The 17427-nt window shown below is 41.8% G+C and overlaps 1 protein-coding gene across 1 annotated transcript; it reads left to right on the top strand.

Moving 5' to 3' along the window:
- The first annotated feature begins 487 nt into the window (after window positions 1-487).
- HMGCS2 (3-hydroxy-3-methylglutaryl-CoA synthase 2) lies at window positions 488-16693 on the top strand. The gene is given in 11 exon segments (XM_059919377.1): window positions 488-609; window positions 4058-4481; window positions 5022-5055; window positions 6001-6148; window positions 8382-8506; window positions 9094-9258; window positions 10590-10755; window positions 12954-13124; window positions 14175-14282; window positions 14900-15024; window positions 16587-16693. Coding segments are annotated over 11 exon segments (1695 nt in total).
- The last annotated feature ends 734 nt before the right edge of the window (window positions 16694-17427 follow it).

Here is a 17427-nt window from a genome sequence, read left to right as displayed (position 1 = left end):
GAAATCTGGAGTCAAAAGACATGGTTGAGTGCCCAAGCTGCCATTTACTAGCTATAGATCTTTGGGAAAGCTGGATCACCTGTCCACATATCACTAGCCTCATCAGTAAAGTAGACCTTTCCTCCTCAGGGGATCTTGAGCTTCAAATGACAATCACCTCTTTAGGGCTCCTGTACTTTTATTGCAGCACTTATTGCATTGCACTTGGAAATTGTATAGCGCTATACAAACACAAGAACGACAATAAAAACAGAAGAAATGGAGGAAGCTCTCTATCCTCTCTAATGCCCAGCCCTTTGCCTGTATGCCAGTACCCACTCCCAACTACTTAAAGGGCTACTATGAAAAGATTCATTCCCTTTGGTTTTGAAAGATTTTTCTTATTATCACAAGACATTAATAACAGCTAACTCAACAGAGAGCTTTCTGGACCACCAAGTGAGAGTAACTCAGACAAGGGTCCAAGACCAGGTTGGACTACCTTAGGATGTGTTACGAGGAACACCATAGCCTCCTGAGGTTGGCTGAGCATAAACAAGGCTGCCACAAGAGCCCAGGAAAGGAGAGATCAGTGTCATCCTTTCCCATACATGCCCAGGAGCAGCGCAGGTATGTACATGTTGGAGAGATGATGTTTTTCTTTGACTTGCCCACGTTCTAAGTGAGAAGTTGTGCCCAGTTTTAGAAGCCACGGAGCCTCGATAAGCAGGGGCAGGGTTTCTAGAGGCAGAAGACACTAGAATCCCAGTCAAAAGTTGGCAAGGCTTGGGCACAGCCTTAGAGAAGCAAGTTAACCTCTCAAGGTCTCAGTCACCTCATCTCTAAAGAGACAGCCCAGGTCTGTTTACAGAATTCCAGGATCCCAAACCTCTGGCACCTGCTGATGTCAGCAAGACACGTTTTACACCCCCAGTGGCACAAAGCAGTGGAAATATCAGTACCAGGGTCCATGGCATTCTCTCCACCACCGTTTGCACCTTTCCCTCCAGCCCCTGCTGAGACCTTCAGGATTCTGCGTCACCTGCAGTGTTAGTAAAACCAGCTGCTTTAAGTCACTGCAGCCAGATTCAAAATGGACTGAGGATAAAAAGCGTGTTTCTCTGCTCTCTGATTTCATGAAAGGGGGACATGAGATGTAAAGATAAGAGTGTATGTGTGTGCATGTGTGTGTGTGTGTACCATGTGCTTGTGCACAGAAGCACACACGCACTCCTTTTTTTTTTGCAAACACTCCCCCAGTCCAGCCCAAGGGCTCACAGTCTCCCAGCATTGATGGTAACACAGCTACCGCTAGCACCCGGGGACCACTAAACCATCCACTGTAATTTAGGACTAGCCCTTTCTTACTTCCCATTTCTACACTGCGTTCCAAGAATATTTAGAAAAACACCTTTCGTCCAGTGTCTTCCCTTGCCTGGTGCCCAGGGAACCTGGGTGCATGGACGTGTCGGGTGGGAGGAGATGCCTTTAGCCTTCTTATTTTCTTCATGACTTCCCACCATCATCAACACACTTCCCCGCTCCCTGAGTACAGGCCTAATGTCCCAGCTCAGAATTTAACATGTGTTTGCATTTGTGAGGAAGGGATTGAAGTGGATTTGCTTGTCTCAGTAAGCAACCGTTGGCTGTCCTCCAAGAGATAAACCTCAGTCCCCCCTAACCCGCCCCCTCCTTCTGATGTCCTTGGTTCAAACACTTGGAATTATCATTCACATTTCCCTTCTGATGTACTCACAGCTAATCCCATTTTCCATGGCCTGAATGGGTATCAAAAGTCCTCTTTATGGCTCTCCTTTTCTCTGTATGTCTATCCCCTCTAATCCAACCCGCGTTCGCTCTAAATCCACCATAAAGACGGCTCCCACACCATGTGCTTCAACCGCCTTTAAAATAAGGAAGAACTTTGCCCTCCACTTCATGGTCCCCTCCTGCTTTTCTCATTTGTCGTCCTCCTGCCCCCCTTCACGCTCTGCTCCAGGTACCCTTACCCGTTCAATCACCCCCTGCTGTGGCACTGCCCCTGCAGCCACCCTCCAATTCTCCATCAGAAGAAGCTCCACTTATCCATCAAGGTTGACCTCAAATTTAGCCTCTTCCATGAGGCCATTCCTGATTCTCCCACACACAGGAAATCTCTGCTTCCTTTGAATTCCCTTGGGGTTTTGCCCATATCCCTCTTATGGCCTTTATCACATTCTGACTCTTGGTTGGGTTATATAGCATGTATGTGCTTATCTCATTCCTCCTACTGGTGGAGGAGGCCCCCAAGAACCTTGACCTCTGCCCATCCCCTTCACCCCCACAGCCCTCCATAGCACAGTGCCTGGCATATAATAGCTAATTTTGTTTTTTGTTTGTGTTTTTTTTTGGCTGTGTTGGGTATTCGTTTCTGCGCACGGGCTCTCTCTAGTTGCGGTGAGCAGGGGCTACTCTTTGTTGCAGTGCGTGGGCTTCTCATTGTCATGGTTTCTCTTGTTGCAGAGCACAGGCTCTAGGTGTGTGGGCTTCAGTAGTTGTGGCACATGGGCTCAGTAGTTGTGGCTCGCGGGCTCTAGAGCACAGGCTCAGTAGTTGTGGCGCACGGGCTTAGTTGCTCCACGGCATGTGGGATCTTCCCAGGCCAGGGCTTGAACCCATGTCCCTTGCAATGGCAGGTGGATTCTTAACCACTGCACCACCAGGGAAGCCCTAATAGCTAATTTTGAAACACAAGAGAAGGAGGCGAGATTGAGTAAAGAAATAAAAGTTTGATGCATGTTCTTGAACCAAGCAACACCAGAACAAAACCAGTTTTAAATTAAATAAAGTGATTATTCTTTAGAGAAAGTACAAGATTAAATGGATACTCTTAACTACAGTGGCCTGATGTTTCTGGAAACCTCTACATGTTAACTTTTCTTCAAGGCTCTGGAATCCATTTCCAAGTAATAACCCCCTACCAAGACATTTACAAAAGTTACAAAGTGACTAATTCTTGGAAACTTCCCTTGTGACTTGAGATTTCTAACTGGGAAGAGAGGGATGGGGGCAGCTTAGAGAAGACAGAGGGAGAATGAGAATGAGAGAAAACCCAGCCAAGCACAGGACTGAGCTCTGGGTAACCATTAGCTCTAGGTACTGGGAAGCTCTTCCACAAACATTTGAGAGTATAAACTCTAATTATTTGAGTGTCACCAAATCAATAGGGCAGAGAACTAAACTTCAATTCTCTTTTGTCAGATATGAATAAACATTTATCACTTTGCCTCACTATCTTGTGATCGCATGATCCACTTTTGCCTCACAGCAGTCCTTTAAAGTGACCTCTGTGATGGGAAAACTGGGGTTACAAGAAGCCCAGAATCCTGAGGATGACTGATGGATACATTCCATCTGAGCTACAATTCCTGTGGAAATTCCAAGTCAAATTCCAATTCCAAGTCAAAGGAATTTGGTGGCACTCATGAGTGAAAAGACAGAATATTTCTAACAGATGAGAAACGGAGAAGTTACCCTGAGCACATCGCTTCACCAATGTGTGCCTTGCTTTCACCATCTGGAAAATTAAGAATACCTCTAAAGTAACCAGCTTTCAGGTACTTTTTATGTGGAACAAATAGAAGGTGGACTTGGTGAGTTCTTTACTTGTAGCTAGAAGGAGAAATTCCAGATCTTCTCCAGAGGGATTAGGAGTCAGGGTTGAAGAGAGGTGGTGGGTCCAGGAAAGAAATATTTTCTTCCCTCTTTACTGAATCTTTCTCCACTTTCTCTCTGCTCCAGTTTGGAATTGCCCTCTCAGTCTTCTGTATTCCCACAGACGTTGCTTGTTCCACATGTATTTAGCTATAAAAAAGGCCAGAGGGACATTTACTAAGGATAAAAGGGTAAATTCAACAGGAAAATACAACAATTCGAAATTTGTATTCATCTGATAAAAATATAACAATCCTAAACTTGTATTCATCTGATATCTTTAAAATATATTTTTTAAAAAATGAATGAAATGTTTGCTGTACTGTCTTTTGAGGAAACTAGCTAGAGCCCATTAGTGGAATTTTGATTGTTTTCTCTACTACAGGTTTTCTACAGTCCCTGCTATCCCCTTGGCCAAAAGAGATACTTGGCCAAAGAATGTGGGCATCCTTGCCCTGGAGGTCTATTTCCCAGCCCAATATGTGGACCAAACAGACATGGAGAAGTTTAATGATGTGGAGGCAGGGAAGTACACAGTGGGCATGGGCCAAACCCAGACGGGCTTCTGCTCAGTCCAGGAGGGCATCAACTCCCTGTGCCTGACGGTGGTGCAGCAGTTGATGGAGCTCACGCAGCTCCCATGGGAATCTGTGGGCCAGCTGGAAGTGGGCACTGAGACCATCATCGACAAGTCCAAGGCTGTCAAAACAGTGCTCATGGAGCTCTTCCAGGATTCAGGCAACACTGACATTGAGGGCACAGACACCACCAGTGCCTGCTACGGTGACACTGACTCTCTCTATTCAGTGGTGACACTGCCTCTCTCTATTCAGTGTTTTGTTTTATATATTATATATATATGTTTATTATATATTTTATATTTTTATATATTTACATATATAAAATTGCAGAGAAAAAAAAGTACTGTTTTGTTGGGGTTGGAGTTTGAGTTGTTATATAATCTGGAGCTCCTGGGATGGTACGTGCTGCCAGAGGCCTTATATAAGAAGGGAGCTGGGTTGGAGGCCGAATCTTCAGTTTTGCTTCTCCTTTCCTTGGGTGGTTTCATCCAGGGAGGGAAGGACACCTTCTTCATACAGCTGCTGCGATCATCCAACAACCACAATGATAATAACCACTCAGACTTGTATAGCTTTATACAGTTAATTAGGGAGCATGTTCACAGAGTCATTCATTTGGTCCTCACAACAGCCTAGGAAGTGGGTGTCATATCTGATTTACGGGGGAGAAAACGGAGGATCTAATATCTTACACGTAGCGCGTGGCAGAAGCAAGACACCAAATCAAATTCGGTATATTTCCCATTTCACTCTTCCTGTTTCTCTAAGGTTTCTCCCAAGTCTCTGAGTGGGAAAGAGATTGGTGATGTTAAAGGATTTAAACAAGTTTAGGTGTTAAGGAAAAACACCCTGAAAAAAATAGACCCAAAGAATCACAGGATAGACTATGACACAGAGTATTTCTACTTTCTCTCCCTTGCCTGGTTCCTAGGAGAGTTAGAAACCTAGGTCTGTCAATAATTGATGACAAGTCCCTTAACCTCTGTGAGACTCAGAGTTTTTGTTTGCCTACCTGCCTTCCAGGCATTAAACAAGATATCAATGGAGATGTGAAAAAACAGTACCTGGGCAGACAAGGCCCTACATTTACTAAGTTGGAAACTAGAATTTAAACTTTAGAAACCATAATAAACATTAATTATAAAATTAATTATGAAGTCTTGATGTTGGCGGTGACCCTAGAGACTATCTAATCCAATATTTTTCACTTTAAAAAGAGGCCAAGAAGAGTTTAATGGTTTGTCTCTGTTCATGCAGCAAGGCAGTACAATTCCATTCACCCATTCAGTGTTTTTTTCAACTGCACTGCATAGCCTTGCCATCAATGATTCCATTGATCTGGCATGTTCTACTCTCTACATCATCAAATCTGTACTTTCAGTGCTTCTCCTGCTTGGCATTTGTATTATTACCTCTTCAGCAACCCCTACTACTGTCACCACCAATATTTCCAACCCAGCATTTAGTTAGAGAGTAGAAGTGAAGGGCAAGGGACACTCACCAGCCTTTAACCAAAAATCAGAGCCTATATTTGGGGGCATTATCAGCTTCAAACATGTCATTTCAAATGAGTAGATTCTGCTGAATGGTTGGGTATTCCACAGGAGAGGGCTGCAAATGCATCCTTCTTTAATGTGATGTCTTGGGGGGAAAAAATTTATACAAACTATTAGGATGTAAATTGTTAATCTATACTAAAACAAAAAGCATATTTAAGCTTGAGTCTAATGGCAACTGCTAAAACCAGACAAGGACAGTGTAGATGTGATCTCTGCTTCTGACCTGGCCAACCATCCACCTGGGGGCCCTCAGATAGGAGAAGGTGGTTCTGGGACTCACCAAGAAGTTCTGGACCATTCCAGAGAGACAGTAGAGTATGAGGGAAGGAAAGAGTGGTACTGGCTCAGATTGCCTGAGAGACCTCATTTTTTCTTGTCCTTTTTTGTTTTAAATGAAGGTAATTGAAACCAACAGTTAAACACACACACACACACACACACACACACACACACAAAAGGGTGAAAAGTAAAGAAAAATTTCCCTTTGACACCCCATTACCAACTCCCATAATTTAACACTGACAGTTTCTATGTATTTTTCCAGGAACACTGACAGTTTCTATGTATTCTTCCAGGAATTTTCTACGTACCCTTATCTATTCATTTTTTAACATTGTACACATTATTCCTCATCTCTATGATATCTTAGAGGTCATAGATAGATAAATAGATATAAGATATATATATATAGATATAGATATATATATATATATAGAAATATATATATATATAGAAATAGATATATATATATATATATATAGATCTATAGATAGATATACACATAAGGTCACCTAAAGTCATTCTTTTAAAAGCCACATAATATTCTATTGATAGATATGCCAAACCTTAGTCCCATATAGATGGATATTTAGATTGATGTATGTTTTTTGCAATTATAAATACTGTTTTAATGAACATTGTATAATAGTTTTGCACTCTCATGATAATATGTTCTAGGAATAGATTCCTAGAAGTGGAATTGCAGAATAGTTTGATCTAAAAGTTTGATAGAATGTGCCAAATTGCTCTTCAACGTGTTGTACTAAAGTACATTCCTACAATATATATTATCAAACTTTCTAATCTTTGTCAGTTTAATAAATAAAATAATAATATCATTGATTTTCCTTTGTTATTATAAGAGAACTTTGATATTTTTATGATGTTTATTGGCCATTTTTCTATTACATATCTTATCTTTCTTATGAGGCGCTTATATATGAATGAAAATAATCCTTTGTTGGCTTTACGTACTGTAAATACTTCCCCAGTTTGTCTTTTGAGTTTGTTTCTGATAGAAGGTTTTAATTTTAGGCAGTCTAATTGACTGGTTTTTTCCTTAATGGCTTCTAAATACTATTCTATAGTTTCCAAATTTTATATACATATATAAATTTTGTTTATATATATTATATACTATGTTTATTATATATTTCATATTTTTATATATTTACATATATAAAATTGCAGAGGAAAAAAAGCAATACTGTTTTGTTGGGGTTGGAGTTTGAATTGTTATATAATCTTAAGAGAAGTTTCTTGGGTTTCAATGAATTTGGATTGGAATCCTGATTCTGAATCTTTATCCTACCATCTATTAGCTGTGTGGCTTTAGGCAAGTGACTCAAGTTCTTTGGGTCTCAATTCCTTTGTCTATAAAGAGGAGATAACTGTATCTGACAGATAGGCTTATTGTGAGGACTGAATTATACAGAAATAATGGCTCTCAACACAAGTGCTGGCGTAAATCCTGGGGGCTTCCTCACAGTTTAGGTAGAATACTAAAATTGCTGCTATGTTTCTCTCACAAACCCAAGTTTGAGGGCGGGCAGTACTATCAGATGGAAGAGGAACAAATAATATTCAAGACAACAATTATTTATTGAATAATCATCTGGCTACTATAGAAGTAGTTACTATGGGTCACCTACATTAAATGTGGTTACTTGACACTAACTCTTCTCAGAAGGAAAGTAATACCAGATAGTTCGAAGCACGTGGTTCAGGATCCAGTCAGAACTGGGTCTGAATATATAATTCCATATTCATGAGGTGGGTGACCTTAGACAAATTACTTGGATTCTCTAGAAGGCAGGGTCTTCCTTTGTAAATGTGGATATTTCCTGCCTCATTGGATTATTTTAAGGATTGTTTGAGGATAGCTCTTGTCTATCTAGGATTTCAAATATTAGTTTCCCTCCCCATCCCTTGGCCTTCTATGATTTGAAAGAAATTTCCACTGTAGTACTGTGAAGTGCTGTAAGGTGATCAGTACAAACCTAAATTATCTCCAGAAGTGCTAATTTATGAATTTTTCATTGAATTCAGAAACTGAATTCTGAATAAATAAGGATTTTACAGCTAGAGTCACAGAACACTGAGTTTTGACATTGCATTTCACAGGTGTCATGATGAATTTCACTAGGACATAAGTTCCATGGGGCAAGAATTTTTATTTTGGTTCAGTGATCTATCTCCAGTACCTAAAATTGTGCCTGGCACACAGGAGGCTTTCAGTCTACTTGAGATTTGGTAGTGATGATCATTATTTCCTGTCTCTCATTACAAGTCACTATGCCCTGGTGGTCTGTGGAGACATCGCAGTGTACTCCAGTGGTAATATTCACCCCACAGGCAGGGCTGGAGCTGTGGCAATGCTGGTTGGGCCCAAGGCCCCTCTGGCCCTCGAGAGAGGTTTGTAGCAAACAGTGGCTACGTGGTGCCGGGAGACTGTGCATGGCGTAGCCAAATACCTAGCTCCTAATTCCAAGTTGGCACACCCACTATGCAGGACTGAAATGTGGATTTGATGTTGATATTGACTGCCTTCAAAAGACTGGACTGGGGAGCAGAGGGCAGGGAGGAGGGGAAGAGAGGAATCGGCAAGGTCGCCTCTTCTGCACCATCACACTTTGGGATAATGATGTGTGGAACAGCTGGCACTGATGCTGCTGACAAGGACCCTTTGAGAGCTAAACTGACAACTGAAAACGAAAGAAGATAATTGAGTATAAAGTGAGAGCTTTCCTTTGAGACTTTTGGTATCTATTCCAGATTTTTTTAAGCCCATCTAGGTATGGAAATGGAAATATAAATCTCATTTATATAAAAGCGGCAATCCAATCAACTCCCTTTGAACACATGAGGGATGTTCGGTGGGCTCAGGCTTGGGCACGAGAAAGATAAAGACCAGGGGGCTGCTTGTATGTGGCTCTCCTACCCTCTCTGCTCAATGTGGGCTGCCTTGTACAGTTCCCGAATCCCTCTGTGTGCCTTGCCAGGGCTTAGAGCAACCCACATGGAGAATGTATATGACTTCTACAAAGCAGATATGACTTCAGAGTGCCCACAATTGGATGGGAAGCTCTCCATCCAGCGCTACTTACGGGCCCTGGACCAATGCTACATGTTATACCGTCAAAAGATCCAAAACCAGTGGGAGCAAGGTATGGGGCTCAGAGGGCAGAAGGTGGGGACCCTATTTACACGAGGCCAAGAGTATGTCCTAAACTCTTAAGACAAGGACTCTTTTCTCCTCTGCAAATGATCACAAGAGAATTGTTTCATGTCCCCTTCTTCTGACATCCTTTCCTGGGCCTAGGCTAAAGTCCCTTTGGAAGTCACTCAGAGTCAAGTATGAAATTGCCTCTAACTTGAGTTAAATGAAAGGAAGTAAACAATCCAAGGTCAAAGCTGAAGTCAGTGGTGCCAGCCACTTGGGGAGGTACTGTGTGAATCAGGGTGACCACATTCTGTGGAGGCCAGGATTCGTTTCTGATGAAGTCAGGAGTGATTTGACTCTTGGTTTATAGTTTGCCACCTTTTAAAGTCTGGTTGATGTTGAAAATTCTTACCTATATTTTCAGTATACTTAAGTGTTATCAGTGATTTTTTTTCTTTGCCTGGTAGTGTTGGAAGTTGATTTTATTTTCACCTTACTTTCTGAAGTTTTCTGCTAAAAAATATGTACCAATTCCATAATCAGAAAAGAAATGAATCTTCTTTTAAAAATAAAGAGAAACCCATATACTTAAAAAATAAAGGGGGGGGGGTTCCTACCTGTTTAGCCATGCCCAGATGGGCATCTAAAAAAGGCAGGTTTCAGCGTGGATGCTTTAGGGGTGGCCCCTCTCTGCTGCACTGGGTGGGATGCTGGCTGCCTCCATGGGAAAGGATCAACTTGGACCTCTCTGCCTCTGCCCATCCACTGTAAAATTGTTATTGGCTAATTGCTCTGGCATACTCTGAATTCTTATGACATTCTAATTTTACTCCTTAATCTCATATGGAATTTGATCAATGCCGCTTTGGATCTCAGCACCAAATTGTAAACTTTCCTAAGGGCAGGGGGTGCATTGCCCTTCTCTTTGGAATATGAGAGAGTCTGGAGTGTAGATCCAGAGACACCAGAACCCAAAGCCAAAGCCAGCTGTTTTCAAGCTGGGTGACCTTGGACACATGACTCAGCTTCATATTTTGGAGACTGTTTTCTCCCCTGGAAAATAGAGAAAATAGAGAAAATAATACAGTACGAGGTTGATTTGAGCAATTATTTGTCACAGAGGTTGGCAATGGCAGATAGGAAGAAAATATTTGTTTCTTTACTTTCTTTATGAGTAGAGTGCTTAGTAAAATGCTTGTAAAATGAATGAACAAACCTCCGTGTGTTTGCCGGAGGTAGGAGCCAGTTTTCTGGAAGACCTCAGCACAGTCAGATCTTGGAGAGTATGTCTAAGTGGATCATGCCACATCCTTGCTTTCACACTTCTTCTTCCAGCTGGCATCGATCGACATTTCACTTTTGATGATTTATAGTTTATGATCTTTCACACACCCTTCTGCAAGATGGTCCAGAAATCCCTGGCTCACCTGATGTTCAATGACTTTCTGTTAGCCAGTAGCAACACACAGACCGGCCTCTATAAGAGGCTGGAAGCCTTCAGGTGAGTCCTCTTCATGAGGAGCCTAGAGGCTCATGATTGGTGAGAAGGAGGAGGCTTCCTCATGCCTTGAGTTTGGACCACCAGCCACTCCTGTGGGAAAAGACAACAATCCTCCAACACAGTATAAATGACACCAAGTCCTCACGTGGGTTAGTGCGTTACTGTCTTCTCAGAGACCTCACCCTGTATCTTAGGGAGCACAGGGGCCCTGCCAGAACCTCTAGATCAAGTGACTATAAGAAGCTTCAGAGAGTAAGAAAAAGGGGAAAGGGTGTGTGGCTAAATTATTCAGGTAATAAACATGTTATGAACATCAACTATGTGTCAGACATCATACTAAACTCTGGGGACACAAAAGTGGATGTGACTCCATGATACCTGCCTAGAGGATCTCACAGTCTGTACAGAAAGAAACACCTAGAAGCAAATAATCACAGTGCAGGATGGCAACTTGGGGAGTGTCTGGTCTCATTCTCACTAGCCAATGGCTTAATGAATGTCTTGCTTGTTGCCTCAAATCCCCGCACCTATGAAATATAGTCCAGCTCACTCCCCTTCGATGTCAATAAAGAGAATGCTGTTTATTGATGCGATACTCCAAGACATTTAGAAAAGAAGAATACAAAGAGTTCTCACTGGGAAGGGAATCTTTCCGTTTCTTCTTGGTATCTGTTCAAGTTTTGGAGTATTTTACCAACATCTGCCCTCGTTTCTAACTACTACTGCTAACCCTGCCACTAACATCCAAATTAGCACAAACACTGCTTCTAAGACCTGCCCCATGGAAAAAAATTCTAACATATACCAAAGATAATAGCTTAATATCTCTAATATATGAAAGTCTCATCAATAATAAGAAAAACACACTAAGTAGAAAACTGAACAAAGTATATGGACAAGAAATTTCCTCAAGGAAGAAATGCACATAATCATATTTTTAAATGTGCATGACCATTAGTAACAAATATAAACAAGTTAATGTTTTCTTTAGATAGCATTTAAAATTTTTGAATACCCAGAATTGAGTCTATGAGAAAATGAGCAATAGTAAACTGATACAAATATTTGGGGGAGTAATAGGAAAACATGAAGCAAAAGCCTTAAAAGATGTGCATCTTTGGCTCAGTAATTCCACATGTTTAAAAGAACATGTAGCTATTCCTCAAAAAACTAAAAATAGAACTACCATATGACCCAGAAATTCTACTCCTGGGTATACATCAAAAAACCCAAAAACACTAATTGGAAAAGATACATGCACCCCAATGTTCAGAGCAGCATTATTTACAATTGCCAAGGTGTGGAAGCAACCTGTGTCCAACAGCAGATGAATGGATAAAGAAGATGTGGTACACATATGCAATGGAATACTACTCAGTCATAAAAAAGAACAAAATTTTGCCATTTGCAACAACATGGATGGACTTGGAGGACATTATGCTAAGTAAAATGAGTCAGACAGAGAAAGACAAACGCTATATGATATCACTTGTAAGTGGAATCTAAAATACAACATACCAGTGAATATAACAAAAAAGAAGCAGACTCATAGATAGAACAAACTAGTGGGTACCAGTGGGGAGAGGGGGAGGGGCAACATAAGGGTGTAGGAGGTACAGACTATTGGGTCTAATATAGGCTCAAGGATGTATTGTACATCATGGGGAATATAGCCAACATTTTGTGATAACTGTAAATGGAAAGTAACCTTTTAAAATTGCCTAAAAAAATTTTAATGAAAAAAAAATGTTTCCTGAAAAAAAAAATAAAATGTAGCTCTTCTCTGTAGTATTTTAGCTAATGAGGACAGAAATGGGGCGATCGGTTAAAGTAGGGTACATCATATCATGGTTCATTTGGCAGCCTTTAAAAATAATGTTAGAGAAGCTGACAATGTCATAGAGAAAATTAGTTAAGGAAGCATGCTAAACAGAATGTATAGCATGATTTTACTTTCCAATAAACTGTATAAAATTAGGAATGGATCCCATAAGAAAACTATGACCTAAGTGCTCTCTCTGAATGGTAAGACTATTAGTGACAGTTTTCCTCTGTGTTTTCTGTATTTCCAAATATTCTATTATAAAAAAACATGTGTTCCAAAGTCTTCTCTCCAGTAGCTGTTACACTTTTCCCCTTGCTGCATTCCTTCCCTCATGTGGCTTCTCGCCTGGCCTATTCCTCAGGCTGCCTCACAGGGGGCTAAAGCTGGAAGACACTTACACCAATAAGGACGTAGAAAAAGCATTTCAAAAGGCCTCTCTAGACATGTTCAACAAAAAGAGCAAGACCTCCCTCTACCTCTCCGTACACAACGGGAATATGTACACTTCATCCCTGGATGGATGCCTGACCTCACTTCTGTCCCCGTGAGTACTGCATGTGACCCCACCTCCTCTTACCCATGGCCTCTGGTCTGAGGGTTCAACCAAGCTTTGTTCCTCTTCTGGTTCAGAAGTTTTTCAAAAAGGAAAGAAAGAAGGAAGGAAGGAAAATGAAAGAAACAGGTTTCAAAGGTGTATGTGTAGGTAGATTTACCATCAGTATTAAACAGTGGTCTCCAAAGTGAAGTGCACGTATGATGCCAGGGGATGAGCAAGATCTATTTGGTGCAGCAGGAAAATAGTAGAACTTTTCTGCATATTTTGATCTCATCCTTTAAAATCTCTGTACTCAGTAAAGCATGTTGGTCAAGAGATTCTAGCTTTAGAGCCCACAACCTGTGTTCAAATCTCTTTACCATTTATTAGCTTTGACCTTGGAAAAATACTTAACCTTTATGTGCCTTCTTTTTCCCAACTATAAAATTTGTACAATAACAATACCTACCTTCTAAGGTTTTGATGAATGTTAAATGTCTAAAGCAATTAAAACAGTAATGCTCAGCAGGGGCCCAAATGTTAGTTTTTATTTTTATAGATAGTCTATTTTGTGGATTTTACAAGAAAACACTTGTACTACTAGTACATGCATACAACATGAGAAAAATACATATGTATATCATTGGACTTGCTCAAATTATTCCTAATGAGTATATAATAAAAAAAGGTGCAACTGCTGAAGCACTGCCAGTCAACATGGGAGCCTTGAGATGAGTCCAGTGGTCTGACCTTCACTTGGAGGTGCCTTCAGAGTTCACTGAATTCATCTTGTCTTCCTGGGTGGGGAGAAGTTCCTTTTACATCCCAGAAATTCTGGTATGCTCACTGTGACTTCTGTATCTTAGACTTTAGCTGTTCTCCTCTTGGTAAGTCTTCCTCCTTCTGGGCCTACCCCCAGGGTCTTCCAGAAGTCCCTGTTTGTGTAGAGTGCCCAGAACCCATTTCTAGTTGCAAGAGGTTGACTAGACTGGTGGCTTATTTGCAGTGCAGAACATAATGTTGATGTGTCGTTTTAGATTTTGATTTCTTTGCCCGCAGTCACTCTGCCCAGGACTTGGCTGGCTCCAGGATTGGTGCCTTCTCTTATGGCTCTGGCTTAGCGGAAAGTTTCTTTTCATTTCGGGTGTCCCAGGATGCTTCTCCAGGTGAGTCCATTCTTTTGATCAGGCACTTCTGGCCAGTTTCATCTGGGAAAAGAAACCACTTTCTGCCTCACCACTACCAAGGCTCCCACCTTGACAGAATTATGTTGTGATTAAGAACAAAGGAAAGCCCTGAAGGGATTTAAACAATAGAGTAAGTTTGTCTAATTCATGTATTCGAAGCACTTCCCTGGCTACTACTTAGAGACTAGATTGATGAGAAACAAAAGTGAATATGGGGAAACCAGTCAGATTGTTCCAGCAAATAGTCTAGGCAAGAGATGATGGTGGTGGTTTGGTTGCAACTGGTTAAAGAGAAGTTGATGGATTTGAGATATCCAGTAAACATTTGTTGATTATCTTATGATGGATGTGATCAAGGGCATACGTCTAAGCACTAAATGGGATACACCGTGACTAAATGAGGGTCTGCCTGTATGTTTTGCTAACATTATGTTTGCTGAGCTTTATCATTCCTTGACATTCTAAGCCATACATAGAGCACTTTCCCCTGGGGCGGGAGCTCCCACAGAGCCTGGCTCTCCATTGGACTTGTGATTGGTAATAGTGCTGACAATGAAGTAAGTTTAAGAGTCTTACTTTTGCTTCCCAGGCTCCCCCCACCCCCCCGGAGAAGCTGGTATCCAGTACCTCAGACCTGCCAAAATGTCTCGCCTCCCGGAAGCGTATGTCTCCTGAGAAGTTTACAGAAATAATGGACCAAAGAGAACAATTCTACCACAAGGGTAAGAAAAAAGGCAGAAAGAGAGGAGGAGAAGGCAATTTTTCTCAGATTCTATGCCAGGAGCTGAGAGCCAGGGATTCAACAGAAGTCTAGAATATAGTGGGTGAGAGTGACGACTTCTATCAGATATGATTGGGAGAAGGTTTGTTAGGTGCAAAAGGGGAAGAACCGGGTGGGGAAGCAGAAGGCAGAGTTGGGAAGAGGTAGGAGGGCAGCATGTGGCTTCCCAGCACTGAGCATAGATAACCACCCAAAATAGGATGCTGGACAGTGAAGTCCCATGGAAGCCAGATGTATGGTCTTTGAAAATACTATCTATGCAACAGTTGAAAAAGCCCAGATTTTGGAGCCAGATATCAAAGTCTAAGCTGGGCTGTGATACTTATCAGCTCTTTATCTTTGAGAAAATTATTGAACTTTTCTCAGTTGCCTCATTTCTAAAGTCATACGAACTTTGCAGGATTGCCAAAGAGATTAATGAATTAATTAATGATAAATAAGTTATCAGCAAATATTACTGTCTTCTTCCAGCTACCCCCTTTCCTTACCAAACATAAAACAAAATAGTGCCCCCAAAAAGCAACAAAGGAAAAGTACACCAAAGCAAAAGTTAGGACTGGAGAAGCCAGATGGTGGTTTTAAAATCGGGGTAACCGTATTTTTTCAAGCAAAACTTGGGACATATGATTTGCCCTGAAAAGGAGACTGAGCTTATGGAACTGAGAATGTTCCAGAAAACCTAGACCTCGTAGTCATTGATCTTATCTGGAACAGGGGACATGTTAGAGCAAAAAAGAAGCCAAAATAGGGCTTCCCTGGTGGCGCAGTGGTTGAGAGTCTGCCTGCCAATGCAGGGGACACAGGTTCGAGCCCTGGTCTGGGAAGATCCCACATGCCGCGGAGCAACTAGGCCCGTGAGCCACAAGTACTGAGCCTGCGCGTCTGGAGCCCGTGCTCCGCAACAAGAGAGGCCGCGATAGTGAGAGGCCCGCGCACCGCGATGAAGAGTGGCCCCCACTCGCCGCAACTAGAGAAAGCTCTCACACAGAAACGAAGACCCAACACAGCCATAAATAAACAAATAAAAAAAATAAAATAAAAATTTTAAAAAAAGCCAAAATAAAATACAAATAGGACCTCTGAGATGAACGTTAATGGACAAAACTTTGAAATACTACAATGAATCAGAGTTGGAAAACTTAGGGCTAGGAAGGAAGTGTCTACTAGAAAACAGGATGCTTTGAGGTACACCTCAAGCTAGGTACCATTGGCAGAAGGACATGATGAAGATTTCAATGGAGGAAGGGCATGTTTACTGCAGAATAACGGCATACTCCTATAACAAAATTTCTAGTAGACAAGTCTTAGGTATTAGCTCCAAGAGAGCTGCTTCTGGTTCTTCTGCTGGCCCAGAGCTCTACTGGGTGTAGACTAGGTGACCTCGCCACCCCTTGCAGCACAGCCAGGAGAGCTCCACGTGAAGGTCTAGGCGTCCCTATTACCATTTTCTCTTCCTCAACCCCATGCAGCCCTTTGTGAGTATTGCCTCTTCTCATTCCACAGTGAATTTCTCACCACTTGGTGACCAAAACAGCCTTTTCCCAGGCACTTGATACCTGGAGCAAGTGGATGAAGGGTATCACCGAAAGTATGCCTGGCGTCTGGTCTAAAGGTGATGAGTGAAATTTTAGAGTGTAGGTTGCTTAAAGATTTTCCTCTGGGTAACAGATGCAGTTCTGAGAGTGTAAACAGGCCAGAGAGGGTTCGTAGCTTCCAAAATGATCAGAGGTGGGGAGTTTGTACCACGAGGACCAAGTAAAACTCTTGGGGCTCTTTGCCTAAGGCAAAAGCTGGGGGAGGGGCATGCTCTTAAATCTTGAATCTGAAAAAAAGAGTCAACTTGTTTACCTGATCTACTCATGATAGGAAGCTCCCCTAGAAGCTTGATAGAAACAAAATTAGCATCCATAACAGAAGCAGGCAGGTTGTGAACCTATGGAACTCATTACTCCAATGGGGCGAGTTGGTAACAAAGATGAAGAACATCAGAGAAGGAACACACCAGTGTGTTGGAGAGACTCATAAGGAAACAGGGTGCTGGGGATTCTGTGAGAGGCAGAAGCCTTGGCTGGAGGGAACCTTAGGCTAAGGGGCTGTGAGCAATCTTCCCATCTTGCTATTCCTTCTGGGGAGAAGAAGTGAGATTTGGGAAATAAGTGGAGAGGAGCATAAGGAGAGAAGAGTTTGATGGAAGAGGATGGAATCGGGAAGAGAAATAGGAGAATTCTTTATGGTACTTTTTAAAGGAAAATCAAAGATTCAGAATTAGAATCTTGTAGTGCATGGACCCAGATATCTGCCTTCAGTTAATCTTCCAAATTGGGAAGATACGCAGAATGGAAGT

Source organism: Balaenoptera ricei, chromosome 1 (genome assembly GCF_028023285.1).
Source record: "Balaenoptera ricei isolate mBalRic1 chromosome 1, mBalRic1.hap2, whole genome shotgun sequence".
Lineage (NCBI taxonomy): Eukaryota > Metazoa > Chordata > Mammalia > Artiodactyla > Balaenopteridae > Balaenoptera > Balaenoptera ricei.
The sequence above is the reverse complement of the archived record's forward strand: the minus strand, read 5'-3'. Positions and strand labels throughout refer to the sequence as shown.